This window comes from Oncorhynchus gorbuscha, linkage group LG02, assembly GCF_021184085.1.
Source record: "Oncorhynchus gorbuscha isolate QuinsamMale2020 ecotype Even-year linkage group LG02, OgorEven_v1.0, whole genome shotgun sequence".
NCBI lineage: Eukaryota > Metazoa > Chordata > Actinopteri > Salmoniformes > Salmonidae > Oncorhynchus > Oncorhynchus gorbuscha.
Window position 1 is genome coordinate 19,929,601 of NC_060174.1, and position 27,378 is coordinate 19,956,978.

The 27,378-nt window shown below is 44.0% G+C and overlaps 3 protein-coding genes across 8 annotated transcripts; 2 read left to right on the forward strand and 1 right to left on the reverse strand.

Moving 5' to 3' along the window:
* Positions 1 to 41: 41 nt before the first annotated feature.
* Positions 42 to 5,616, reverse strand: lg02h19orf44 (linkage group 02 C19orf44 homolog). Of its 6 annotated transcripts, none has more exons than XR_006832340.1 (6): positions 2,441 to 2,501; positions 2,188 to 2,269; positions 1,498 to 1,990; positions 1,280 to 1,369; positions 932 to 1,157; positions 42 to 443 (listed from the first exon to the last, which is right to left on the reverse strand). XR_006832340.1 is itself a non-coding variant. In XM_046303929.1 (6 exons), the coding sequence occupies exons 2-6, from the start codon at positions 2,194 to 2,196 to the stop codon at positions 354 to 356; spliced, it is 849 nt and encodes a 282-aa protein (XP_046159885.1). In that variant the 5' UTR covers positions 2,197 to 2,269; positions 2,441 to 2,501; the 3' UTR covers positions 42 to 353. The 6 variants fall into 6 exon arrangements, 4 of the variants coding, with proteins under 4 accessions (XP_046159885.1, XP_046159874.1, XP_046159869.1 ...); XR_006832339.1 differs by having other exon boundaries at positions 1,280 to 1,378; XM_046303929.1 differs by having other exon boundaries at positions 932 to 1,098.
* Positions 5,617 to 5,707: 91 nt separating this feature from the next.
* On the forward strand, positions 5,708 to 11,516 carry calr3a (calreticulin 3a). The gene is made up of 9 exons (XM_046303947.1): positions 5,708 to 5,922; positions 6,484 to 6,585; positions 6,862 to 7,065; positions 7,394 to 7,488; positions 7,598 to 7,807; positions 8,339 to 8,452; positions 10,086 to 10,229; positions 10,314 to 10,406; positions 10,554 to 11,516. Exons 1-9 carry the CDS (start codon positions 5,829 to 5,831, stop codon positions 10,749 to 10,751), a joined length of 1,254 nt encoding a protein of 417 aa, XP_046159903.1. The 5' UTR covers positions 5,708 to 5,828; the 3' UTR covers positions 10,752 to 11,516.
* Positions 11,517 to 11,939: 423 nt separating this feature from the next.
* Positions 11,940 to 24,419, forward strand: rad23ab (RAD23 homolog A, nucleotide excision repair protein b). The gene is made up of 10 exons (XM_046303896.1): positions 11,940 to 12,267; positions 13,869 to 13,950; positions 21,574 to 21,653; positions 21,942 to 22,306; positions 22,424 to 22,470; positions 22,572 to 22,699; positions 23,008 to 23,131; positions 23,283 to 23,500; positions 23,714 to 23,860; positions 23,985 to 24,419. The coding sequence occupies exons 1-10, from the start codon at positions 12,199 to 12,201 to the stop codon at positions 24,096 to 24,098; spliced, it is 1,374 nt and encodes a 457-aa protein (XP_046159852.1). The 5' UTR covers positions 11,940 to 12,198; the 3' UTR covers positions 24,099 to 24,419.
* The last annotated feature ends 2,959 nt before the right edge of the window (positions 24,420 to 27,378 follow it).

Here is a 27,378-nt window from a genome sequence, read left to right on the forward strand (position 1 = left end):
TTAAATGTACACTGTAAATAAGACAAATGGTCCCTTCAGAATCAAGCATCAAAGATGGTCCATTTAATATCAAGATTTTAAAAAAATATATATAAAAAATAAATGATTCCAGTTCTTAAACTTTTTATTGAACAGCATTACATTGATCTGAATATAAAAGCGGTACATTCTTTTGAACATGACACTCAGTAAATGATCTTGTCATATGGATGTCCTGATCTGTAGGTCAGTCTCACATGCACCAACTAATACATTTCATTACAAAAATGATCTGGTATAAAATATTTTAATAGTACCATGTAAAGTGTCCATACATTTCCAGCGCTGAGTGCAGTCAAGGCAGCTCCTGTTTGTCAGATATAGTGATACTCTCTCATTTCCTGAAGAACCTCCTCCAAGGCCTCTTCCATGGTCAGCTGGGGAGACTTGTGACAGCGAATGAACTATAACAAAGATCACACAGGTTGATTGAATCCCAATAAACTAAGGAAAAGTTTAACAAAATCTGAAAATGCCAATCTTTGTCTTGGATTATGACTACAACTGGACAGTGTAAGAAGTGTGAAAACCACAGTTACGCTTGTTTACACTGAGGTCGGAACGCAATCATGATTACAATAAGACACGAGCCAGCGTGAGATATGAGTTGGAAAACATCTTGATTCAGGGATGGGATATGCCACTGTACTTCAAATTGGACGTTTATCCTCACTGCTACATTGAAGATTGAAATACTGCTAGTTACCAGTAACCACAGCAGCTATTATGGAATGGTAGGGTCGCTATCTTCTGGCCAAAGCAAATATTTAACAATGGTTGAGAGCCCCTCATAAGAGGATAGGTATCAATGGGGGGGTGTTTGACTCAATTATACCATCAGTACTCTGTAAATGTGTAGGAATTAATTTGATTGGGCAATAGAGTAGCCTACCTCCTTGGTGTCCTCCAGAGTGGTGTAGGTGTAGTCTGCAGGGCCCAGGGACTGCAGCAAGGAGGAGTGGAGGTGGCGACTGGTCTGGACAAAGTGTTTGGTGAGGGCCAGCTGCTGCCTCAGCATGTCGTTAAGGACAAACACAGCAGGGCTGTATGCACTGAGGGCTTGGGAGGAGGTAGACACAATATAGGTGTGGTCAGTAGGTTGAAGACCTGAACCTTTCCTGTAGATAAGAGATTAGGCCTCAGGCATTGTGTTAACGATGGTGACAATGAGGTGGGTGAAACAATGCGTCGACTAGCATGAGTGAGAATTTGTCACTGAACTGTGGCTGTAAGGACATACCCTCCACAGCCTCTGCACTGACGGTGTGACTTGCAACAGGGGTTGGATCCACGTAGGCCATCCCCACCGCTGGACCCAGGGCGGCCATACCTACACAGACTGACAGTTATGTAAGGAAAGGTATGACGGACAAGTAACCATTACTACATTACACTGACTAAAATGGCATTATTGTTTTTGCTGTTACAAATAATACTGCAGTTAGTTAGTGGACAAACCGGAGGACCAGGTGTAGGCCAGTCTGTCTGCTTGGGTCTGCACCGCAGCCTCTCTCACGCCCCTTCTGCTGGGCGAACGTCTTTTCCACACACTAGACGGCGTGATGGTGTCAGACACAGAGGGGGAGCGAGATGGTGATCGGGAATAGGAACCCTTGCTGCTTCTGCCAGTGAATGAATCAGCGGTTCTACTGTCGTCTGTGTGGGTGACGTGACGGTCTCCCTCCGAGACACTGGAGTACTTGTCTTGCCGGGATGTGTCCGAGACGATGTAGTTCCTGACCTCCGACATGTCCTTGTCCCCGTACCCCAGGTGCTCAGAGATCTCACTCACCCTACTCCTGTCTGTCTCAGTCCTGATCTCACTCTCAAAGTCACTCTCATAGTCACTCTCATAGTCCTTCCTGGGCTCCTCTGATGGGATCTGCTCCTCACTGGAAACTTCCTCCATAAATGATCTAGCGGCAGGGTCCTTGACCGCTTTGGTTTCTTTCTGGAAAACAAAACCTCATTAGAAATGAAAAAAAAAATCATGCATCTACTTACTAAATATAAAAGAGTGCAAAACATTAAGTATTTTCATAATTAAAACAAAGTAGGGGATCTGTGCTTCAACACTATCAGGCCCTGTACAGAGCGCTGTAACTCTGCGAGCCTCTTCCTGTGTGGCTGGCTGCCATTATTACCAACCTTATTCATTTTTTGTTCTCAGACACGCCAAGCGTGATAACCGGTGCCAGATCGTCCAGTGACATAATGTTAAGCTTGAATTCTGTAGAGAAAACATGACTTAATAAATCAACAGAATTTTGTAAATTATATTAAAGCGCTCTCGATCACTGTTTAGCCTTCACACTCAAAACAATATAGAAAAACACTACTCATTTCTATATTGCTTTTCACTACAACTCAGACTACAGATATTTAACGCATGACATCTTACCATCAGAGACCCCACTTTTCTCACTGATGGCATCGTCAGAGGGCAGGTCCTCAGGGTAGAGTTCCACCAGGGAGCCCAAGGCCTCAGGGAAGAGCTCCTCCAGGGAGCGCACCTCGCTGAGGGCTGACACTGAGGACCGGGAGCACCTGAGGTGTCTGGCCCGGGGGGAGTCCTGTCTGCCTGGGGCGGGAGTGTTGGGGGGAGAGGGCGATGGACAGAGGACAGCTGAGGCACTGCGGATGGAGAGAGAAGGGCTATGCTGTGCCAGGCCTCGGCTGGAGAAGCGATTGGGGGACCCGAGTCGTTGAGGAAAGGGTGGGGAGCTGGACAATGCTCTGACTGAGGATAGCCAGTCGACCAGTGGGGGTGAGGGTGAAACCTTTTGGCTTCTTTTGACGAAGGACTGTGGAATACAAGCAAAAGGAGAGATGGTGGTTAGTTTGCACATTGCTGGTACTAAATTGCTATTAATACATAATACCACTCTTAGTAAGGCCGTGAGGTACCTTTCTAGTTGTCTGTGAGGACACTCTTGCTTCTTTGTGCAGGCTATCCTCTGACAACTCAAAAGAGCCTCCCAGGAGCTTCCTCATATCCTCCTCATCACTGTCCAGAGTCACACCTCGACTGGCCACTGGAGGAGTAGGGGCTTTGAAACCACCCAATGGCATGAGATCCAGATCTGGGCCTTTCTCCTTGGGAACTACAGCAGCTGTAGGTGATGCATTCACTGACTTCTTCAGGAAGCGTTTTCCCTTCATGCTGAGGTCACTGCTGGACTGGTCAGATAGGGTTAGGGGCGTCTCCCTCTCCTGGGGGGCTGGTGGTGTACTCCTATTAGACAGTGCTGGTCGATCCCTGGCTTGTTGCCGGTTTCGGATGCGGTTCTCTATGAGGGCCAGTCGGCTCAGGGCCGCACTCTGTGAGCTCCTCTGGCATGTGCTCACATATTTGGGCTCGACCGGCTGTGTCTGGGTCCTGCTCTGGACTGGAGGTTGGCTGGTAGCAGGTGGAGGGGCTTTCTTGATGAACCTGCTCCCCCAACCAGCCCCAACGCTCTCTGGTGGTGGGTCGTCCTCTAAGGATAATGATAGGTCGCTCAGGTCCTGGAGTGGGGTTTGTCTGGCTTGTGAGGTGTTTCTCCTATTGGCAATGGTGTCCACATATCCCTGGGGAGAAAATTGCAATAGAAATGCAAAACATTCTGTGAATACTTTGCACTCACCATTCTTGCAGCTCTGGGCAGCTTAGCTAATGAACAACCATTGGGTGTAAGGTATAAAATAAATTAACTTGAACTTACTGGATCTCCATGGGTTTTAACTGTTCCTTTGGCCACATAACGCTCTGGGTTATCCTTCAAGTCAGCAGTGTTTTTGGTAATTCTCCTCTCTGAGAGCTGTGCCTGTGCTCTTTCCAGAGCTGAACTCATGCCACAACGATTCCACATTCAATCTATTAGCTTGTTAGAAACACATTCAAATGAATGTTAGATTAGCTGTTCAACAATTGGATATTTGCAAAACATCTGCGTTGTCATTTTGGATCATATGAAATAGAAAAATAAATGCAGGAATTCAACAAAAAAACCAGCAAAGCTATGTTCATCATAAGTAGTTCTAAGCAGTTAAAAAAAACACAGTGACCTACATTTACACGGGGCTGCCAGCAAGAATATATCTGCTTTGCAGTCGTGTACAAAACAAGTAGACGAATGCATACGACGTATGCATTTGATTAGATGTGTCCGTTTTCAAATTAAAATTGTAGCAACAACATGATTTGACCATGGATCGATCAGCCACGATCGCTACAATGTATCCAACGTTTCACTGTAAACAGCGTCCCTCGTATCCATGGGACGAATCGCAGTTTACTCACATGACATCATTTAAACGCGCCATTCTACGGAAAGCTAAGAGGCACGGGCTTTCAGGGGTATGTCATGCAATGTCCATATTTTATTGTTATTGCATTAAACGAGGCATTTGGTAAGCCTAGTGGATGTGTGTGTCAACATTGGAGGGACGTTTATTTTGCTATGTAACAGTGTGGAAAGGTGCATTTAGACACTTGAATAGCCCACTTGGTTCTCAGAATAGGTGAACATGTTTTTCACAATTTTACAAACCTATCCACAACATAAACTCAATTGTTTCCCTCTCGTCCCCTATTATTGCTGCTCTTACAAATTCAGAGAAATGATTGAAAATATGGCCCACTCGGTGTTGAAGAGGTTGCCTCTAAACTCTGGTTCAGAGTCAGATATTTTTTTATCCCCCATGCCGTTAAATCTAGGGTTTGGGATTGGGCAATCTGATCCTAGACCTCGAGTTGATGTGTAAACAAAGATGATGGATATACTGATAAGATGCTTCTCTCCCCCCTAATAGTGGCAGTTGTTGTCCACAAAACAGCATAGCGGGCTGCTTTGTGGACAACAAAGCTCCCGCCTATCCTTTCTTTGGATCGGTGGATACAATTCAATTCAAGGGGCTTTATTGGCAAGGGAAACATGTGTTAACATTGCCAAAGCAAGTGAGGTAGATAACATACAAAAATGAAATAAAAAATATAAATTAACAGTAAACATTACACATAGAAGTTTCAAAACAATAAAGACATTACAAATGTCATTATGTGTATATATACAGTGTTGTAACCATGTACAAATTGTTAAAGTATTGTTAAAGTACACAAGGGAAAATAAATAAGCATAAAAATGGGTTGTATTTACAGTGGTGTTTGTTCTTCATTGGTTGCCCTTTTCTTGTGGCAACAGGTCACAAATATTGCTGCTGATAAATCTAATTATTTTAACACTCTTGAATATTTGACGAGGGTTGTTGACGTCAACCGCCTGTATTGGATGGAAAGATGCTACTATACTAGCCTCATACAATAAATATGCATAGCCATCTCGAGACAACGCAAGATGCCGGAATGTCACGTGTCCTACTTTGTCACTACACTCATGACAACCTAAACATTACAAAACTTCTATTCGATCAAATAAACTTCACGTAGCAAATAAATCATTCGTTTTTGTTGACCAAATTCGACACTCGCTCATTGACCTCCATACAAAAACTCCTTGCTTGGTGGTCGAAAAAAACGTAACCTGATGGATGGAGGGAGAGAGATTTTCCGTCGAGTTGAGCCTCTCTCTTTGACTCTTCCTCTCTGTGTGTAATCCGAGCACTTCCGAAAAATAACTCGTGGTCTCATTTTATTGGACATGATCACATCCAATGAGCTGCGGCCATCTGTGAAGGAATACGGAGATAGAAATGATCATATAACCTGTTTCCTTATTCTTTGAGCGTTTATTGCTGGGTTTCAAGGAGCTAAACGACACAGTTAACCTGGACAGCGGGACCGTGGAAGCATGAGGGTCGCAGTGGCAATATTTTCAGTTTTTGCATCGGTAGCTGTCATCATCGACGCTACTGTATACTTCAAGGAACAATTTCAGGATGGAGGTAAATGCGATTTTTGTCTTACTGACCGTTGCTTAAACGTTTATATGTGATAGATTATGTTTTGGGGATGATCTAATCAAGTGCCCATAACGTACCCCATAACGTAGTGTTTTGGTCTTTACGGTCTTTAATTACATTTTCAATGTTCTTCCTGCATGTGGTAGTCAATCACTTTGGTATCTAGGCTATTGTTTGGAGAACACTCCATTGTGTAATTTCTGTTAAAATACAAGTTTTCTGTAATGTGGAACATGAGATTACACCTTGTGCGCCAAGGAAGTTTTTGAGTTTTATTGGATTTTTAGTTGTTGTTGCATAAACAATGCATGAAAGTGAATTTACATAAAATATCATTATGGTCAGACTTTTTACACTGTGTGTATAAGACGCACCATTTGTGTATGTATCAAGATAACTTTTGACATAGTATCAAGGTGAAATCCATTATTGTCATTATTGATTCTTTCACTTTTGATTTGTTCGTGGATTTCCTACCATCCTTACTCAGCCATGTAACTTCCCTTAGATCCTGACTGATAAGAATGTAAATGTTGGTTTCAGATGCATGGAAGAGCCGGTGGCTTGTCTCAAAGCACAAGACTGACTATGGAGAGTGGCAACTGACTGCTGGGAAGTTTTATGGCGATGCTGAGGCCGATAAAGGTGAGCTGAATAGGGATATACAGTAGTTTGATCACAAGATGTTTCAATATGGAGATATGCCCAATTCCTTCACTGAGTCTGAGTTTGCATATGCCAAATGGTTGCAAATGGCTCCCTTAGATTGTGGATTGTTGTAAATGCACATGTAAAGCGTATTATCGCCAACACTAATCAAAGTGTAATCCACATGACATACAGTACTGTAAACTCATTATACATCCTCCTATACCTTATACCTACTGATGTTAATGTATTCTCTTCTTACCTGTTCCACAGGCCTCCAGACCAGCCAGGATGCCCGTTTCTATGCTATGTCCAGCCGCTTTGAACCCTTCAGCAACGAGGGCAAGCCCCTGGTGGTCCAGTTCACTGTCAAACACGAGCAGAAGATCGACTGTGGCGGCGGATATGTCAAAATCTTCCCAGCAGACCTAGACCAGGCAGCTATGCACGGAGACTCGCAGTACTACATCATGTTTGGTGAGTGGGTGCGGAGCACCACTAGTTTTTCTGACTGAGGAATGATTTTTGGTCAGAGATGAATTCCTCTGTATATTTGTTAATTCCATTCTTTTAGTTTTAGATTTGTGTGAATTGTTAGATATTACGACACTGTTGGAGCTAGGAACACAAGCAAGCATTTCACAACACCTGCAATAACATCTGCTAAATATGTGTATGTGACCAATAAAAATGGATTTTGTGACCCTTGGTCATTTTGAGAAACGTGTGGATTTTAAGGTAGATTCTGTGTTTTATTGATATAACAATCATTATATTAAATGCTTTCTACCCATCCATCCCATAGGGCCAGACATCTGTGGCTACAGCACCAAGAAGGTTCACGTCATCTTCAACTATAAAGGCAAGAACCACCTCATCAAGAAAGAAATCAAATGCAAGGTAAGACATTTTAAATTCCTCAGCATGGAATTCTGTTACTGCATATTGCCCATCAGGCCTTTCTTTGCCTCTAACCTGACCCCTGCTGTTCTCCACTTTGTCCCTTCAGGATGACGAGCTGACACACCTGTACACTCTGATCCTGAACCCGGACCAGACATACGAGGTGAAGATCAACAATGAGAAGGTGGAGTCAGGCACTTTGGAGGAGGACTGGGACATTCTGCCCGCAAAGACCATCAAGGACCCCGAGGCCAAGAAGCCAGAGGACTGGGACGACAGGCCCAAGATTGACGATCCTACAGACGCCAAGCCAGAGGTGAGCCTCTTTGATTGAAGACATTTGATCAAAAGTAAACCAGCATTGATATAGGGAATATCAGAATCCCGATTGAGAAGCGTAATCCAAGTTAAAAGAAGTTTATAAGCTGTTACTGGAAATGACAATGTGCTGAAGAGGCTCAGCCCTTTTTTTGCATTGGTGTCCAGTCAGCGCTGTTTCCCTATTCGGCCCAATGCATCTAGTCAGGAAACACAGGTCCATCAATCTACTGTAAAATGGACAGATCCCAAAGTTTCCCCAAGGCTAGTTACTCTTACATAATGGTAAAACCATTTAAAAGAATTTGATGGCTATCACATTTCATTCTACCATATTATGGGCCCATTGTGCTTAGAAAATGTTGTATGATCTTTCTTCCTGATATTAACAGTAATTTGACTATTAAAGCCAAAGAGCTTGAGCTTTCTTTGGTCCTGGTTTAGTTACACCATTTCAGGAGTTCTCTCTCTTTGTCCAAAGCACTTTAAGTTCTGTCACTGGCCAACTAATCTTGAACTTTCTCACTAGGGCTGGGAGAAGCCTGAGAACATCCCTGATCCTGATGCTAAGAAGCCTGATGACTGGGATGTGGAAATGGATGGAGAGTGGGAGCCTCCTGTGATCCCCAACCCGGAGTATCAGGTACACACTTAGTTTTAACCAGTGGCTAACACTTAAATAACTTCAATTATTAATTTATAAGCATTTATAACAGCTTATGTAAATGCTGATTAAGCTTATTATGTTAATATACTCTAGAATCTTCATGCATACATAGCATATACAATACTTACAAATAGTTTATTAATAAAAGTTATTATAGAGTTGTTGTATTAGTTAATGTGATGACTGTTGCTCATCGAATGATTACAAGTTTCTAATTACATGATTAACTGAATCAAGCAAGTATTAACTCATTAACCTGGAGCACCATGGGAAAACTAAGTTTTATTGAGATTCTATTTCCCAAATTAACTCGAAGAATATCGATTTTACAACAACCGCTAATTAACCAGTTGCCTCTTGAAAGTCTCGTTCTGAACTTTGTATAGCCTGTGAATCTGCAGGCTATACAACAATCTTAATGGAATATGTATTTACTAAAAGCTAAAATGATGATAAAAGATACACATACACAAAACACATTTTAGGCTATTGATTAGAACTTAGTATAACGGGCCAACACCCTATGGCGCGTGTTACCCACAATGGGAATTTCAAAAGAGGGAACAGAAAGAAGTACACGAGAAATATGCATTTGGGTGAATTTGTCAGCTATGCAATTCTAACCCTAGCTTTGCCTCAAACTGCTGCTCTTATGGGTCAGAATATAATGATGTAATTACGTGGTGATGATCTCCAGGGATTCTCTGCGTGGACCGTTCCACGGTTCGATGACTCACTTCTCCTGCGCGTCCTCCCGGTGTGAGTGTCCTTTCTGGCTTAGGAGTCTGTTCCCCCACCCCTTTCTCTGGAAGGGTTCTTCTGAGGACAGACAGCTCTGTAGCTCACAGCATAGGAATAAAACCCTTTAGATACCACGGTTCGATGGGAGATGTCCTCAAACTTGCGTTGCATTCTGGGTTTGTTTACTTTTTAAGACCCTGCTGCAGCTGGGGTCACGTAGTCCTGTTGTAAATTCTATACTCACAGGTTTTATACCCTTGGGTCAGAAGTGGGCGTAGCCGCCTCTAGGGCAATTCTCTGGGCGTACCAAGTTAATGAAGCAAGGGCTAGATTTTTCTCAAATCCCATTTTAGACAACTAACTTAACATTTCATCTGCCCCAAAACATTCTTTGATTTGAATATTTTCCATACAATGTATAAACATCAAACGTATACTAGGAAAACCCTTCACATTACAATGTTTTCGTAATAACATAATCTATTAACCTTTAATAACCGAACAAAAATGACATACATTTTCATAGTCCATCTATTGTCATGACCACCATTGTGGCAGACGGAAACCATTGTTCCAAAGCCCCTTTATTTAATGTTTAATGTTCTGAGGCTTGTTCTTCATAGTGACAAGACAAAGGAATTTGTTTGTGGCCTGAGATTTACCAGGGGAGTGGGGGCCATAAAACCCCCACGTCTTCAGACCCCTAGTTCTCTCCTCTGTTGGGGTTGAGAGATAATGTGTAGGGTTGTGGTCTCCTGTAACCTGACCTGATCAAGACAGTCATGACAGAGTGTTATCCTTCCATGAGCTGCATTATACAGCTAGTTGGTCACCACTGGTAGTCTAATATCTGGCCTTGTCTTTTCAGGGAGCGTGGAATCCAAAGCAGATTGACAACCCCGACTACAAAGGTACCTGGGTGCATCCTGAGATTGATAACCCTGATTACACAGCCGACACCTCCATCTACAAGTTTGACAACATTGGAGTGCTGGGTCTGGACCTGTGGCAGGTATGTTAGACAATGAATGAGACATTTGTAGCTGAAGGGTAATTATGGGCTTGATGTTACATTTGTTTGTCTGTCTTTCTGTAGGTGAAGTCTGGCACCATCTTTGACAACTTCCTGATTGGTGATGATGTAAAGGAGGCGGAGGAGTTTGGTAATGAAACCTGGGGAACTACAAAGGTAAGATTTTGTTATTTTCATGATACGTTTCTATTTTGGCATAAGTTAGTATGAGTTCAATTTGCTATTCCTCTTCAAATGTTAGACCAAAATACAACTGACCCACAATGCTCTCTCAATGACCCATTTTCCTTATTTGTAAAATAGGAACCAGAAAAGAAAATGAAAGATGCACAGGAGGAGGAGGAGAGGAAAGCGAGAGAAGAGGAGGAAAAGAGCAAGAAGGACACTGCTGACGATGAGGGAGATGATGATGAGGAGGATGAGTCAAAGGAGGAGGAAGAGGACAGCCCAACGGAAGAAGGGGAAGAGGAAACTCCCAAGAAGGACAAGGACGAGTTGTAAATTAAACTGAACAGAAGATGTTTCTGTCCCGCCCTATCTTCTCTCCAATGGACTGACTGCTGTGCATCATCACATTGAGTAATACCCTATGGACTTGCCCTTCCTGTGGCAACCTATTTTTCAGGTGTAGGGTTGGGAAAGGGGCAGGCAATGTTTGCCTTAGAGGTTCCATTTTTTTAAACATTTTTTTTTTAAATAGGTGTTTAGGGTTGAATAACTGGGTTTAAGTTTTATGTTTCTGTGAGTGATTAATTTAGGATAATTTCCCCCTTTGTTCAGAATGTGGTCTGTCCTGTCCGTGTGTCCTACAGTTGCTCTAGGTGGTGCTGCCACTGGCTTCCTTGCTTTTATCATCAGCTACCATCAGTTCATCCCTTCAGTGTCAAAGCAAAGGATTATTCCCCACATTATTGTCATCAATCTTATCTGGTGCTGTCTATTTTGGGAAACAAATTGGGTGCATATCAGTTGTAGTTTGTTTGATTTATTTTTATACAGTTGTATGCAGTACTATACATTATTATAATCAACATCCTTTTAATTTATTCCCTCGTTACAATCATCATGTTTGTCCACCATTCATAACTCCCCCATGATCTATTTTGTACATGTTGCTGTCTCAGACCGCAGACATGACTATCAGACTAAAGGATCTAAACTGTGACTCACAATCTTAAACATGTCACTGTCCTCACAGATTACTGTTTAAATTTCAGTGAATAAATTAAGCTTTTTATTTCAATAAAAGTATTTTCAGGAGACTTACATTCCAGAAAGGTTAGATTCTTACTGATTTTGTGATATGGATGGGTTTGTTGTAACTGTTCTAATTTGGTGTTGTAGACACAATGAGGAGAGGTACTCTTGACCGTGTGTTTTATTTCAGGTCACTGCCTCTTAGGACACTCGGCACAGGGCGATGGCAGGTCTCTGCCTCTCTGAGGACACTCGGGACAGGGCGGTGGGCCTTTTCTCTAAACCATGTTCTGGAACAATCCATACCCAGATACAGCAATACATGCACGTTTGTCAGTAACACTACACAACATTGTCAGTAGAAAGAAACCACTGAAATGGTTTGCTTTCTAATAATTGTACAATTCCGTAACTGATCATTTTGTAAATGAATGTCTCCGTCAGTCATGTTTTAAATGCTTGTTGAAAACCCACTAAATTATTTACAAAGTCATTTTGTTGTATGAGGTGAGACTAGAACAGAATTTGATATTGGGTAAATCATATGCACAATCATTAAGATTCAAGTGGTATAGCCGTAGCCCCAGCAGTATGTCTTGTCTCAGGCAGCAAGTAGATGGCGTCTGACTACAACACAACCAATACAGTGATAGCTGAGTCACACAACTAGGTCCTACTGTGGCAACAGTAGCCTACAGAAACTGGTGTAGAGCCCTTTAGCGTCTGGCATTTATCGGGAATCGTCTTGAAGATGCTGTCGATAACGTTGAAGACTCTTCAGCAGCAAACGTTTAAAATAGAAATAGATCCAGAACTAACGGTAAGTAGTGGAAGTTAAGTTTGTGACTCCAGTAAAAATGCTTGAGGCCGAGGGGCTGGGAGTAACCAGGGCCTTGGACAATGCAATTTAATCTGGAGAGGGGGATGCTATTTTATGTTGTCATTCCTCATGTCACATTGTAACAGGTTTTGTTGTCAAATGGCGATATTCGTGGCGCCTGAGATTGCCTGGCTGTATTCTCATGAATGATGACGCAAGATTTGACAAGCCCAGGTCTCGATACCATAGAGCGGATCTCGTATACCCCCTTTTTTGGACTATAGGAATCGGGTGGAGGGGGGCGTTATGTACATTTGTTATGCTATATTTGTTAATACACTGTACCATTGAAAAAACAGTTTGAGAGGCTGTAAAATTAACAATACAAAGATAAGGTTAATAACAATATACATTATTTAATGCATTTGATATTCAACAATTGTCCTTATTAAAATAACGTAGACTATACATTGGGGGGCTCTTGATTATTAAAATGTATTTTTAAATGTTTTCTTACACAATATTACACACAATTATGATTGTTTGCTGTTTTCAATACCTTTCCAATGTCAACACATCGTCTTTGCATATTTATCTGCTCTATACTTGGCTTAATTCTCAGGTGACGTTTCCCCTTTAGAATGTAACTACCATAGCCCCTTACATAGCAGTGACCTTTAGGGTTCTACCTTTAGAGCAGCTTTCTACTATAGTACTGCTGTCAATGAGAATGCTTTCTCAGTCAACTCACCTGGGAAAATGGTTTAGATACAAACATCTGATTAGCAAGACCCTGATTTGTTGAATCAGGTGTGTTAGTAATTAGCAGTAGCACTGGGATGGAACAAAAGCCTGCATCCCCTGAGGTTCCACAGGACCAAGATTGAGTAACACTCAACCTTAAGAGAAATGTAAATAGTAGTACGACTGTGTACAAGCTATGGCATCTGCTTTACAAATTCTTTCCCTAGGCCTGCATTGCTAATTGACTGAGAGATATATTACATTGCTGGTAATAACACTGTCTGGTGAGCAACTCTACAGCTCAGTTTTAAAACTGGAACATGTATTACTGTATCATTAACTTGTGTATAGTGTGTCAACTTTAAAAATACATGTATGGTGTATCACATAAGGGAATGTAGAGCCATTGAAATGCATCTCTATAAAAAATATCTGTGTACTGCCTTGAAGCACTCACAACAGGGTGAAGTAATGGCAGAATGTGAATCACAGGCTCACAGCTTTCCACTTCCAATCCCATAATCCTCAAAGATTCTGCTTTATGACGGAGCTGAGACATATTAATAATAATAATAATAATAATATATGCCATTTAGCAGACGCTTTTATCCAAAGCGACTTACAGTCATGTGTGCATACATTCTACGTATGGGTGGTCCCGGGAATCGAACCCACTACCCTGGCGTTACAAGCGCCATGCTCTACTAATGTGTCACCTCATTAGGTTCAGGAGGTCCAGGAGAGGTGCTCTCCTCAGAGAACTAATCAGAAGAATGCCCTACCCGTAGAGATCAAACTAAATGTGTTCTATCTCTAGTCCTATGTAACAGCTTGTCATTATGTTATGTTATTGGCAGGTAAAATCCCTGAAGGAGAAGATTGAGACTGAAAAAGGGAAGGATGGCTATCCAGCCACAGGGCAAAAGTTAATCTACGCAGGTAAAACAGCAGTTAATCACTAACTGCATCTTGAATATCTATCGGACACATCAGGAATGTTGTAGCCTATAGATCTAGACTGAACAAAAATATAAACGCAACATATAAAGTGTTGGTCCTATATTTCATGAGCCTAAATAAAAGATCCCACAAAATTTCCATATGCACGAAAATAGTATTGCTCTCAAATTTGTTTACATCCCTGTTAGTAAGCATTTCTCCTTTGCCAAGATAATCCATCCATCTGACAGGTGTGGCATTTCAAGAAGATGATTAAACAGCATATGTAACGGTTTTCTAGGTGTGGTGAAGGAGAGTCGGACCAAAACGCAGCGTGTAGATTACGATTCATGTTTAATGAAAAAAAACACTAAACACAAACACTACAAAACAATAAACGTAACCGAAACAGCCTAAACTGGTGCAAACTAACACTAGCCAGTTACAAGGACACTAAGGACAATCACCCACGACAAACTCAAAGAATATGGCTGCCTAAATATGGTTCCCAATCAGAGACAACGATAAACACCTGCCTCTGAGAACCACTCCAGACAGCCATAGACAGCCACTCCACGAGCTACAATCCAAATATATACACAGCAAAACCCCAAGACAAAACACACCACAATACAAAAACCCCATGCCACACCCTGGCCTGACCCAATACATAAAGATAAACACAAAATACTTCGACCAGGGCGTGACAGAACCCCCCGGCCCCCCCTAAGGTGCGGACTCCCGAACGCACCTCAAAACAATAGGGAGGGTCCGGGTGGGCGTCTGTCCATAGTGGCGGCTCCGGCGCGGGACGTGGACCCCACTCAGTCAATGTCTTAGTCCCCTCTAATCGCGTCCCTGGATAGTCCACCCTCGCCACCGACCATGGCCTAGTAGTCCTCACCCAGAACCCCACTTGACTGAGGAGCAGATCGGGACTGAAGGACAGCTCGGGACTGAAGGGAATCTCGGGAGTGAGAGAAAGCTCGGGACTGAAGGGAAGCTTGGGAGTGAGAGGAAGCTCGGGAGTGAGAGGAAGCTCGGGAGTGAGAGGAAGCTCAGGCAGGTTGATGGATCTACCAGATCCTGGCTGGCTGGTGGTTCCGGCAGATCCTGGCTGACTGGCAGATCCTGGCTGACTAGCGGATCTGGCAGATCCTGGCCGACTGGCGGATCCTGGCCGACTGGCGGATCCTGCTGGCCGACTGGCGGATCCTGGCCGACTGGCGGATCCTGGCCGACTGGCAGATCCTGACCGACTGGCAGATCGTGGAAGATCCTGGCTGACTGGCGGATCCTGGCTGACTGGTGGATCCTGGCTGACTGGCAGATCCTGGCAGATCCTGGCCGACTGGCACCTCTGGCAGATCCTGGCTGACTGGCACTTCTGGCATATCCTGGCCGACTGGCGGATCCTGGCCGACTGGCGGATCCTGGCCGACTGGCGGATCCTGGCCGACTGGCACCTCTGGCGGATCCTGGCCGACTGGCACCTCTGGCGGATCCTGGCCGACTGGCACCTCTGGCGGATCCTGGCCGACTGGCACCTCTGGCGGATCCTGGCCGACTGGTGGATCCTGGCAGACTGGCGGATCCTGGCTGACTGGCGGATCTAACTGATCCCGACAGACTGGCGACGCTGGGCAGACTGGCGGCGCTGGGCAGACTGGCGGCGCTGGCGGCGCTGGGCAGACTGGCGGCGCTGGGCAAACTGGCGGCACTGGCAGCGCTGGGCAGACTGGCGGTGCTGGGCAGACTGCCGCCATTGGCAGCGCTGGGCAGACTGGCGGCACTTTGGCAGCTCCTTGCAGACTGGCATCTCATTGCAGACTGGCAGCTCTGGCTGCTCCATGCAGACTGACAGCTCTGGCTGCTCCATGCAGACTGACAGCTCTGGCTGCTCCATGCAGGCTGACAGCTCTGGCTGCTCCATGCAGGCTGACAGCTCTGGCTGCTCCATGCAGGCTGACAGCTCTGGCTGCTCCATGCAGGCTGACAGCTCTGGCTGCTCCATGCAGGCTGACAGCTCTGGCTGCTCCATGCAGGCTGACAGCTCTGGCTGCGCTGAACAGACATTAAGACTCCAGCAGCGCTGTAGAGGAAGAAGGCTCTAGCTGCACTGAACAGGCGGGAGACTCCGGTAGCGCAGGAGAGGAGAAAGGCTCTGGCTGCGCTGAACAGGCAGGAGACTCCGGCAGCGCTGGAGAGGAGGAAGGCTCTGATAGCGCTAGACAGGCAGGAGACTCCGACAGCGCTGGAGACGCGAGGCGCACTGTAGGCCTGATGCGTGGTGCTGGTACTGGCGGAACTGAACCGAGGACACGCACAGGAAGCCTGGTGCGGGGAGCTGCTACCGGAGGGCTGGGGTGTGGAGGTGGCACAGGATGGGCTAGACCGTGAAGGCGTACTGTAGATCTTGAGAGCAGTGCTGGCACAGGACGTGCAAGGCTAGGGATGTGCACAGGAGGCCTGATGCGTGAGGCTGGCACCAACTTCACCAGCCGACTAACACGGACCTCAGGACGAGTATGGAGCACTGACCCAGGTGCCATCAAATCCCCGACACGTTCCGTCGGGCGAATTCCATGCAAAAAGCACCAACACAGCAACTCCCTCATTTCTCTCTCCTCCAATTTCCCCATTAACTCCTTCACAGTCTCTGCTTCGCTCACCTCCAACACCGGCTCTGGTTCTGGTCTCCTCCTTTGCTCCTCACGATAAACAGGGAGAGTTGGCTCAGGTCTGACTCCTGACTCTGCCACACTTTCCCTGAACCCCCTCCCTAATACATTCATGGGGCTGACTCTCAGGCTTCCATCCGGGTCGCCGTGCTGCCTCCTCATACCGGCGCCTCTCCGCTCTTCCCGCCTCCAGTTCTTCCTTGGGGCGACGATATTCTCCAGGCTGAGCCCAGGGTCCTTTACCGTCCAGTTCTTCCTCCTCTTTGGGCTGCTCCTGTTGCCTCTTCTCCTGCTGCACCTTTGGGTGGCTACACTCCCCTGGTTTAGCCCAGGGTCCTCTCCCGTCGAGGATTTCCTCCCATGTCCAGAAATCCTTATTGCGCATCTCCTCTTTGGGCTGCTCCTGCCTGTTGACACGCTGCTTGGTCCGTTTACGGTGGGTGATTCTTTAACGGTTTTCTAGGTGTGGTGAAGGAGAGTCGGACAAAACACAGTGTGTAGATCACGATTCATGTTTAATGAAAAAAAACACACTAAACACAAACACTACAAAACAATAAACGGAACCAAAACCGAAATAGCCTAAACTGGTGCAAACTAACACTAGACAGTTAAAAGGACACTAAGGACAATCACCCACGACAAACTCAAAGAATATGGCTGCCTAAATATGGTTCCCAATCAGAGACAACGATAAACACCTGCCTCTGATTGAGAACCACTCCGGACAGCCATAGACTTTGCTAGATCACCCCACTAGCTACAATCCCAATATATACACACCAAAACCCCAAGACAAAACACACCACAATACAAAAACCCCATGCCACACCCTGGCCTGACCCAATACATAAAGATAAACACAAAATACTTCGACCAGGGCGTGACAGCATAATCATTACACAGGTGCACTTTGTGTTGGACACAATAAAAGGCCACTCTAAAATGTGCAGTTTTTTCACACAACACAATGACACAGATGTCTCACGTTTTGAGGGAGCATGCAATTGGCATGCTGACAGCAGGTATGTTCACCAGAGCTGTAGCTAGAGAATTGAATGTGCATGCTTGTTACCCTCACCAGGGTCTTGACCTGACTGCAGTTCGCCGTCATAGCATACTTTAAATCAAATCAAATTTTATTTGTCACATACACATGGTTAGCAGATGTTAATGCGAGTGTAGCGAAATGCTTGTGCTTCTAGTTCCGACAATGCAGTGATAACCAACAAGTAATCTAACTAACAATTCCAAAACTACTGTCTTATACACAGTGTAAGGGGATAAGGAACATGTACATAAGGATATATGAATGAGTGATGGTACAGAGCAGCATACAGTAGATGGTATCGAGTACAGTATATACATATGAGATGAGTGTGTAGACAAAGTAAACAAAGTGGCATAGTTAAAGTGGCTAGTGATACATGTGTTACATAAGGATGCAGTCGATGATGTAGAGTACAGTATATACATATGCATATGAGATGAATAATGTAGGGTAAGTAACATTATATAAGGTAGCATTGTTTAAAGTGGCTAGTGATATATTTACATCATTTCCCATCAATTCCCATTATTAAAATGGCTGGAGTTGGGTCAGTGTCAATGACAGTGTGTTGGCAGCAGCCACTCAATGTTAGTGGTGGCTGTTTAACAGTCTGATGGCCTTGAGATAGAAGCTGTTTTTCAGTCTCTCGGTCCCAGCTTTGATGCACCTGTACTGACCTCGCCTTCTGGATGATAGCGGGGTGAACAGGCAGTGGTTCGGTGGTTGATGTCCTTGATGATCTTTATGGCCTTCCTGTAACAACGGGTGGTGTAGGTGTCCTGGAGGGCAGGTAGTTTGCCCCCGGTGATGCGTTGTGCAGTCCTCACTACCCTCTGGAGAGCCTTACGGTTGAGGGCGGAGCAGTTGCCGTACCAGGCGGTGATACAGCCCGCCAGGATGCTCTCGATTGTGCATCTGTAGAAGTTTGTGAGTGCTTTTGGTGACAAGCCGAATTTCTTCAGCCTCCTGAGGTTGAATAGGCGCTGCTGCGCCTTCTTCACGACGCTGTCAGTGTGAGTGGACCAATTCAGTTTGTCTGTGATGTGTATGCCGAGGAACTTAAAACTAGCTACCCTCTCCACTACTGTTCCATCGATGTGGATAGGTGGGTGTTCCCTCTGCTGTTTCCTGAAGTCCACAATCATCTCCTTAGTTTTGTTGACGTTGAGTGTGAGGTTATTTTCCTGACACCACACTCCGAGGGCCCTCACCTCCTCCCTGTAGGCCGTCTCGTCGTTGTTGGTGGGGAAATGCTCACCTTCAATGGCCACTGGCACGCTGGAGAAGTGTGCTCTTCATGGATGAATCCCGGTTTCAACTGTACCGGGTAGATGGCAGACAGCGTGTATGATGTTGTGTAGGCGAGCGGTTTGCTGAACAGAGTGCCCCATGGTGGTGGTGGGGTTATGCTATGGGCAGGAATAAGCTACGGACAATGAACACAATTGCATTTTGGCAATTTGGCAATTTGAATACACAGAGACACCGTGATGAGATCCTAAGGCCCATGGTCGTGCCATTCATCCACCGCCATCACCTCATGTTTCAGCATGATAATGCAGGGCCCCATGTCACAAGGATCTGTACACAATTCCTGGACGCTGAAAATGTCACAGTTCTTCCACGGCCTGCATACTCACCAGACATGTCACCCATTGAGCATGTTTGGAATGCTCTGGATCGACGTGTTTGACAGCATGTTCCAGTTCCCGCCAATTTCCAGTAAATTCACAAAGCCATTGAAGAGGAGTGGGACAACATTCACAGGCCACAATCAACAGCCTGATGACTCTATGTCAAAAAGTATTTATTCTGGCGCTATTTTGTCTCCATTCTATTGTATTAGAGAGAGGACTTATTATAAACTTCACCTCATTAGTCTATTTATTCTATTTTATTCTATTGTATTCTAGTTGTATTCTGTTCTATTCTATTCCATGGGTGATTAGTGTGAAGATGAAATAGATACAGTGGGGCAAAAAAGTATTTAGTCAGCCACCAATTGTGCATGTTTTCCCACTTAAAAAGATGAGAGAGGCCTGTAATTTTCATCATAGGTACACTTCAACTATGACAGACAAAAGGAGAAAAAAAATCCAGAAAATCACATTGTAGGATTTTTTAATGAATTTATTTGCAAATTATGGTGGAAAATAAGTATTTGGTGACCTACATACAAGCAAGATTTCTGGCTCTCACAGACCTGTAACTTCTTCTTTAAGAGGCTCCTCTGTCCTCCACTCGTTACCTGTATTAATAGCACCTGTTTGAACTAGTTATCAGTATAAAAGACACCTGTCCACAACCTCAAACAATCACACTCCAAACTCCACTATGGCCAAGACCAAAGAGCTGTCAAAGGACACCAGAAACAAAATTGTATACCTGCACCAGGCTGGGCAGACTGAATCTGCAATTGGTAAGCAGCTTGGTGTGAAGAAATCAACTGTGGGAGCAATTATTAGGAAATGGAAGACATACAAGACCACTGACAATATCCCTCGATCTGGTGCTCCACGCAAGATCTCACCCCGTGGGGTCAAAATGATCACAAGAACGGTGAGTAAAAATCCCAGAACCACACGGGGGGACCTAGTGAATGACCTGCAGAGAGCTGGGACCAAAGTAACAACGCCTACCATCAGCAAGGGCATTGAAGATGAAACGTGGCTGGGTCTTTCAGCATGACAATGATCCCAAACACACTGCCCGGGCAACGAAGGAGTGGCTTCGTAAGAAGCATTTCAAGGTCCTGGAGTGGCCTAGCCAGTCTCCAGATCTCAACCCCATAGAAAATCTTTGCAGGGAGTTGAAAGTCCGTGTTGCCCAGCAACAGCCCCAAAACATCGCTGCTCTAGAGGAGATCTGCATGGAGGAATGGGCCAAAATACCAGCAACAGTGTGTGAAAACCTTGTGAAGACTTACGGAAAACGTTTGACATCTGTCATTGCCAACAAAGGGTATATAACAAAGTATTGAGATAAACTTTTGTTATTGACCAAATACATATTTTCCACCATAATTTGCAAATAAATTCATTAAAAATCCTACAATGTGATTTTCTGGATTTTTTTTTCTCATTTTGTCTGTCATAGTTGAAGTGTACCTATGATGAAAATTACAGGCCTCTCTCATCTTTTTAAGTGGGAGAACTTGCACAATTGCTGGCTGACTAAATACTTTTTTGCCCCACTGTATGTCGTGCGGCATTAGGCAAATGGTGGTAATACCAGATACTGACTGGTTTTCTGATCCACACCCACTACCTTTTAAGGTATCTGTGACCAACAGATGTAATGAACTTCGTCTGTTGTTTGTAGAGAGTCAGACCGAAATGCAGCGTGTAGGTTACTCATGACTTTTAATGAAGAAAATAGCGGTACATGAAATAACTGAAAATACGAAAACAACGAATGAGTGAAACTAATACAGCCTATCTGGTGACTAACACTAAGACAGGTACAATCACCCACGAAATACAACGCGCACTCAGGCTGCCTAAATACGGTTCCCAATCCGAGACAACGAGAATCAGCTGACTCCAATTAGGAATCGCCTCAGGCAGCCAAGCCTAACTAGACACACCCCTAATAATACACACTCCCAATTAATACAAACCCCAAAACGAAATACAACATATAAACCCATGTCACACCCTGGCCTACCCAAACATATAACAAAAACACAAGATACAATGACCAAGGCGTGACAACAGATGCATATCTGTATTCCCAGTCATGTGAAATCAATAGATTAGGGTCTAATGAATTCATTTAAGATTATTTATTTCCTTATATGAACTGTAACCCAGTAAAATAGTTGCATGCATGTTGCATTTGATATTTTTGTTCAGTGTTATTGAGCAGGTTCTTCTTGTTGTGTTTTGGTAGGCAAAATCTTGAATGATGACATACCTCTAAAAGACTACAGAATTGATGAGAACAACTTTCTGGTGGTCATGGTTACAAAGGTAAAATTTCAACACTGTTTTAATGGATTTTTTTGGTAGCCATTCATATGTGAGGATATTATACGAGTTCCTCATTTTATTGATGAATTGATAGTAAACTTTGACAAAGGACGTACAAGATCATTTATGTGCTTATAATACTGTCATTACAGCATTAATGACAGTGGAAGCAGGAGTTAGTAATTTGTATTTGTAGAAATATATTATTCATTGATGTCTAAAGATGAGGTAGTTGTCTGTAGTCACAGTGGTCATCTCTGGGCAGTCTTGTTTGTTGTCTCCCTACAGCCCAAACCTCCAGCTACTCCACAGATTGCTCCCCTGGCAGCCCCAGCCTCTACCCCTGCTCCTGCCCCTGCACCTCCTGCTGTTTCTGGGCTGTCCCTCTCTGACATTGCCCGACCTACCTCATCCCCTGCCCCCATGGAGATCTCCACCCTGTCCCCTACATCCACACCTGCCCCTGCCTCAAGCCTCACACAAGCAATGGAGTTCTTCACACCCCCTGCACCAGCCCCTGCTTCTATTCCCCCTGCAGCCCTGGGGACGAGTGCAGCCCCAGCTGCAGCAGCATCCTCCCACTCAGAGGTCAAGCCTGAGGGGGAGCACCCTGAACAGCCCTTTGCTACACCACCAGCCCTCTCCTCCTCCAGGTATTGACTTCTGATAAAATATTTTATATCTTAGATTGTTTAAAGATGTGTATGGCAAACATGTTTTTAGTTCATAAATGTGTCTGTTTTGATCAACAACAAAACATTCTCTCACAGCCTTGTTGATGACTTAAGTCTCCTGGAAGAAGCAGCGTCAATACTGGGTAATCAAGAGACTAGTCGAATCTTTCACATCAAAATATCATGCTTCATCTTACCATTGATTTATGACCCTGTATCTTTCCCCCCTCTCTTCATGAGACAGTGACAGGACAGGCATATGAGAATCTAGTGTCTGAAATCATGTCTATGGGATATGAAAGGGAGCAGGTTATTGCAGCGCTGCGAGCCAGTTACAACAACCCAGACAGAGCCGTGGAGTATCTGCTAATGGTGAGTTTCCATCCTATCAGTGATTTAATGGTAGATGAGTGTATTATGACCTGGGAGCAGTGGAGCTAATTCCTATGCTCCACCACACTCTTTTCCACAAACTGACAGTGTGCATATTCTGTATGCACACAGAATAAAAAATGATTTTCAGTCTCAAAGCTGTATACAGTTCATTGTGTGTTTATCCATCTGTCTCCCTTACAATGCAAAGAGCTTTGAGAACTTAGGAGAGAGCAATATAAATGCACTTCATTATTATTATTTAATTTTCCCAAGGCATCAAAAATTCTTATCTCTACTTCATTCAGGGGATTCCAGCCGAGGCTGACCTTCTTCCACCGGAGGCGTTCCTACACACAGCTCTGGCCAACCTCAACCCCACTGCCCCTGCTCCAGCCACAGATAGAGCCCAGCCCCCGCCAGCAGCCACAAGTGAGACCACCCTCCACTCTACTCTTATTCTTTTACCAGGCCCATGTGTCTCTCATACCAACCAATCATTTCTCTGGACGCACATTGTCAGCTCTGTACTGTGTTTCATAGAGGTCTTTGAACTCTCTGTCCATTAATTCTTGTTTTGCAGCAGGCGCAGTGTCTTCAACCCAGCAGCCCCTCTCACCTGGTGGGCTGACTGGTGGGCTTACTGGTGGTACTGGTGGAAGTACTGGGGATGAGAACCCCCTGGAGTTTTTGAGGAACCAGCCACAGTTCCAGCAGATGAGACAGGTCATCCAGCAGAACCCAGCTCTCCTTCCTGCCCTGCTCCAGCAGCTAGGCAGAGACAACCCCCAGCTGCTGCAGGTCAGTGGGGAGACTGGACATCCCAGTGACTGCATGCAGTCTCTCTCCATCCACGTAGCCATGCTCATCGGTTTTGGCTTTCCAGACCCAATCTGGTTTTATGGGAGGTTGTAAATATTCTGCCCTTTAGATTCTGTTTTGGCTTAACCTACTAAAAAGGAAATCATTATTTGTATTCGTAAGGGTTTATATGATGATGTTCTTTCTTTGCAGCAAATTACCCAGCACCAGGAGCGGTTTGTGCAGATGCTGAACGAGCCCCAAGGAGGAGAGATGGTAGAGGAGGGAGTTCAGTCCCAGGGGGCGCCACAGACTAACTACATCCAGGTCACTCCACAAGAGAAGGAGGCCATCGAGAGGGTATGAATATTTATGTTTAATAATTGAGATTGAACTCATTTATATCACTTTCTCAATGAGAAGCTCGCTGTGTCATTGGTTATGTGTTTCTGAGCTGACAATTGCCTATGTGTTTTCATTACAGTTAAAAGCCTTGGGATTTCCAGAGGGACTTGTCATTCAAGCATATTTCGCATGTGAGAAGAACGAGAATTTAGCTGCTAATTTCCTGCTCCAACAAACATTTGATGACGAGTGAATGTGCATGCGTCAGCATGAAGGGGAAGAATGGAGGGCTAGAGAACGAGTGATAGTGCTACAAAATGTGATTTGGAAGGAAGGAGTGGAAAAGGTTACCAAAAGTGACTTGTCATTGGACAAAGGCATGATGTTTAGTTACTGTAAGCTATGCCTTCTCCATTCTCTCTGAGTATGTTAGCTCTCAGTGGTCTCTCTTGCTCACTGCTGCTATTACTGCTGCTATCACTGCTGCTATTACAGCTGCTATCACTGCTGCTATTACAGCTGCTATCACTGCTGCTATCACTGCTGCTATCACTGCTGCTATTACAGCTGCTATCACTGCTGCTATTACAGCTGCTATCACTGCTGCTATTACTGCTGCTATCACTGCTGCTATCACTGCTGCTATCACTGCGACCATTGCTGCTATTACTGCTGCTAGTACTACTGCTATCACTGCTGCTATTACTACTGCTATCACAGCTGATATTACTGCTGCTATTACTGCTGCTGTCACTACTGCTATCACTGCTGCTATAACTGCTGCTATCACTACTGTATTACTACTGCTATTACTGCTGCTATTACTGCTGTATTACTACTGCTATCACTGCTGCTATCACTGCTGCCATTACTGCTGCCATTACTACTGCTATTACTGCTGCTATTACTACTGCTATCACTTCTGCTATCACTGCTGCTATTACTGCTGCAATCACTGCTGCTATTACTGTTCCTGTCACTGCTGCTATTACTGCGGCCATCACTGCTGCTATCACTGCTGCTATTACTGCTGCTATCACTGCTGCTATCCCTGCTGCTATCACTGCTGCTATCACTGCTGCTATTACTGCTCCTGTCACTGCTGCTATTACTGCGGCTATCACTGCTGCTATCACTGCTGCTATCACTGCTGCTATCACTGCTGCTATCACTGCTGCTTTTACTGCTGCTATCACTGCTGCTAGCCCTGCTGCTATTACTGCTGCTATCACTGCTGTTATCACTGCTGCTTGTGCCGGTTCCATCCATAGAGTTACAGTGGATGTTTGCCTCACCATATATTGCTTTTCAACCTCTCTTAAAGGAAACCCCAAACATACTTTCATTTGTGTTTGCTATGTGGGCCTCAACTCTTGGGAGAATATACTTGAGTTTCCCGTGATAAAGTGACAAAACCAGCAAAATGGCCATGGAACTTGTTTATTGTTTGTTTTTTCATATAAAGGTAACTCAGATATTTTGTAAATTAAATGTCATATCAATGTTGGAAAGTTACTTTGGCACTTTATTTTACTTTTACAGAATTAATGTTTCTATTGTTTATGTAAAATCATTTGTGTAAAAGATAAGGAAGTTATGTTATTGATAAGTGTCATCATATTGAAATGTGATAACACTGTAAGATGAGACATGATGAGTAATCCTGGATTTGGTTCCAGATGTGTCCCAGTGTAGTTTCACTGTAAGATGAGACATGATGAGAAATCCTGGATTAGGTTCCAGATGTGTCCCAGTGTAGTTTCACTGTAAGATGAGACATAATGAGAAATCCTGGATTAGGTTCCAGATGTGTCCCAGTGTAGTTTCACTGTAAAATGAGACATGATGAGTAATCCTGGATTTGGTTCCAGATGTGTCCCAGTGTAGTTTCACTGTAAGATGAGACATAATGAGAAATCCTGGATTAGGTTCCAGATGTGTCCCAGTGTGTAGTTTCACTGTAAAATGAGACATGATGAGTAATCCTGGATTTCAGATCAAATAAATTCAAAGTTTATTTGTCAACCTTAGAGTGAAATGCTTAGTTACAGGCCCTAACCAACAGTGTAGAAAATAGGTATAAGGTTAACAATAGATAAGTAAGGAAATACAAAACAACAATGAAAGACAGTGAATAATAACAGTAGTGAGGCTATAACAGCAGTGAGGCTATATACAGGCACCGGTTAGTCAGATGAATTAAGGTAGTACGTACATGTAGGTATGGTTAAAGTGACTCTGCAAGTATGATGAACAGAGAGTAGCAGTAGCGAAAAAGAGGGGTTGGCGGGTGGCGGGACACAATGCAGATAGTCCCGGTATCCAATGTGCAGTGGCACCGGTTAGTCGGGCTAATTGAGGTAGTATGTACATGAATGTATAGTTAAAGTGACTATGCATATATGGTAAACAGAGAGTAGCAGCAGTGGTTCCAGATGTGTCCCAGTATAGTTTCACTGTAGGATGAGACATGATGAGTAATCCTGGATTTGGTTCCAGATGTGTCCCAGTGTAGTTTCACTGTAAGGTACCATATGACTGCACTAAATGAAGTTTGAGCAACATAGTTGTTTTTTACAAATACTTGCTCAACACTTGAAAGCTAGTTCTAATGATAAGCTGTAGACCACACTATTTACCAAGAGAGTTTTCATCTATATTTTGATTAGATTTTTAGTTTGAGCTGAATGCCATTTGAGCCATGTCCCTTTGTTATTATTTCATAAGCATGCTATGCACACCTGATTCTGTTCTCCCTGAACACTTTCTTGTGTGTTTTGATTGCCCCTGATCCTTAATGTATCATGTCAAAATAAATCATGCTGTATGTTTTTTTTAATCCACTCTACCATGTCTTGAGGTTAGTCTCATTTTGTTGAAGATTAATTGTTTGTTTGTGCAAAATTGTGTACAGATTTTTTTATAGGTCCATGGTTAGTCAAAATGTGTCTTTTAATTATTCATAGATGAGTGCCATAGGATTTATATTGACTATCATAATCAAACAGCCATCCTATAATGGGTGTTAAAAGTGCAGTGAAGTTCTGGAAGTGCTAGAAACCACCCAGTTTTGTGTGAACAACACGCAACACAGGCCTCTGCTTTTTCTTTTCTCTTGTGTGTAGACGAGAAAGATTGACCCAGCTGACTTTCTGTATCATAATGTACATGGAGTTGATTTCAGCTTTTGCAAAATAAGACACTTTATTGTGAAGACTGTTGCTCTGAGCGATTGGTTGATTGCATGAGTTTTAAAACAGAGGCTTAAGTTGAGCTATGGCATGCTGTGGAACCACAGGAACTACAATAAATCATAGGGATTTAGCCTTAAATGCCCCACTTGAAGGTTTGCTGAATGTTTTTTAAGGTTATTGTTTCAGCGTTATGTACAATAAATAGGTTTTCAAAGCTTTAAAATTGTGTCATTGGTTATGATTACACAAGACTATGCATCTTGAATCCAATGGTGGAAAAAGGACCCAATTGTCATTCTTGAGTAAAAGTAAAGATACTTTAATAGAAAATGACTAAAC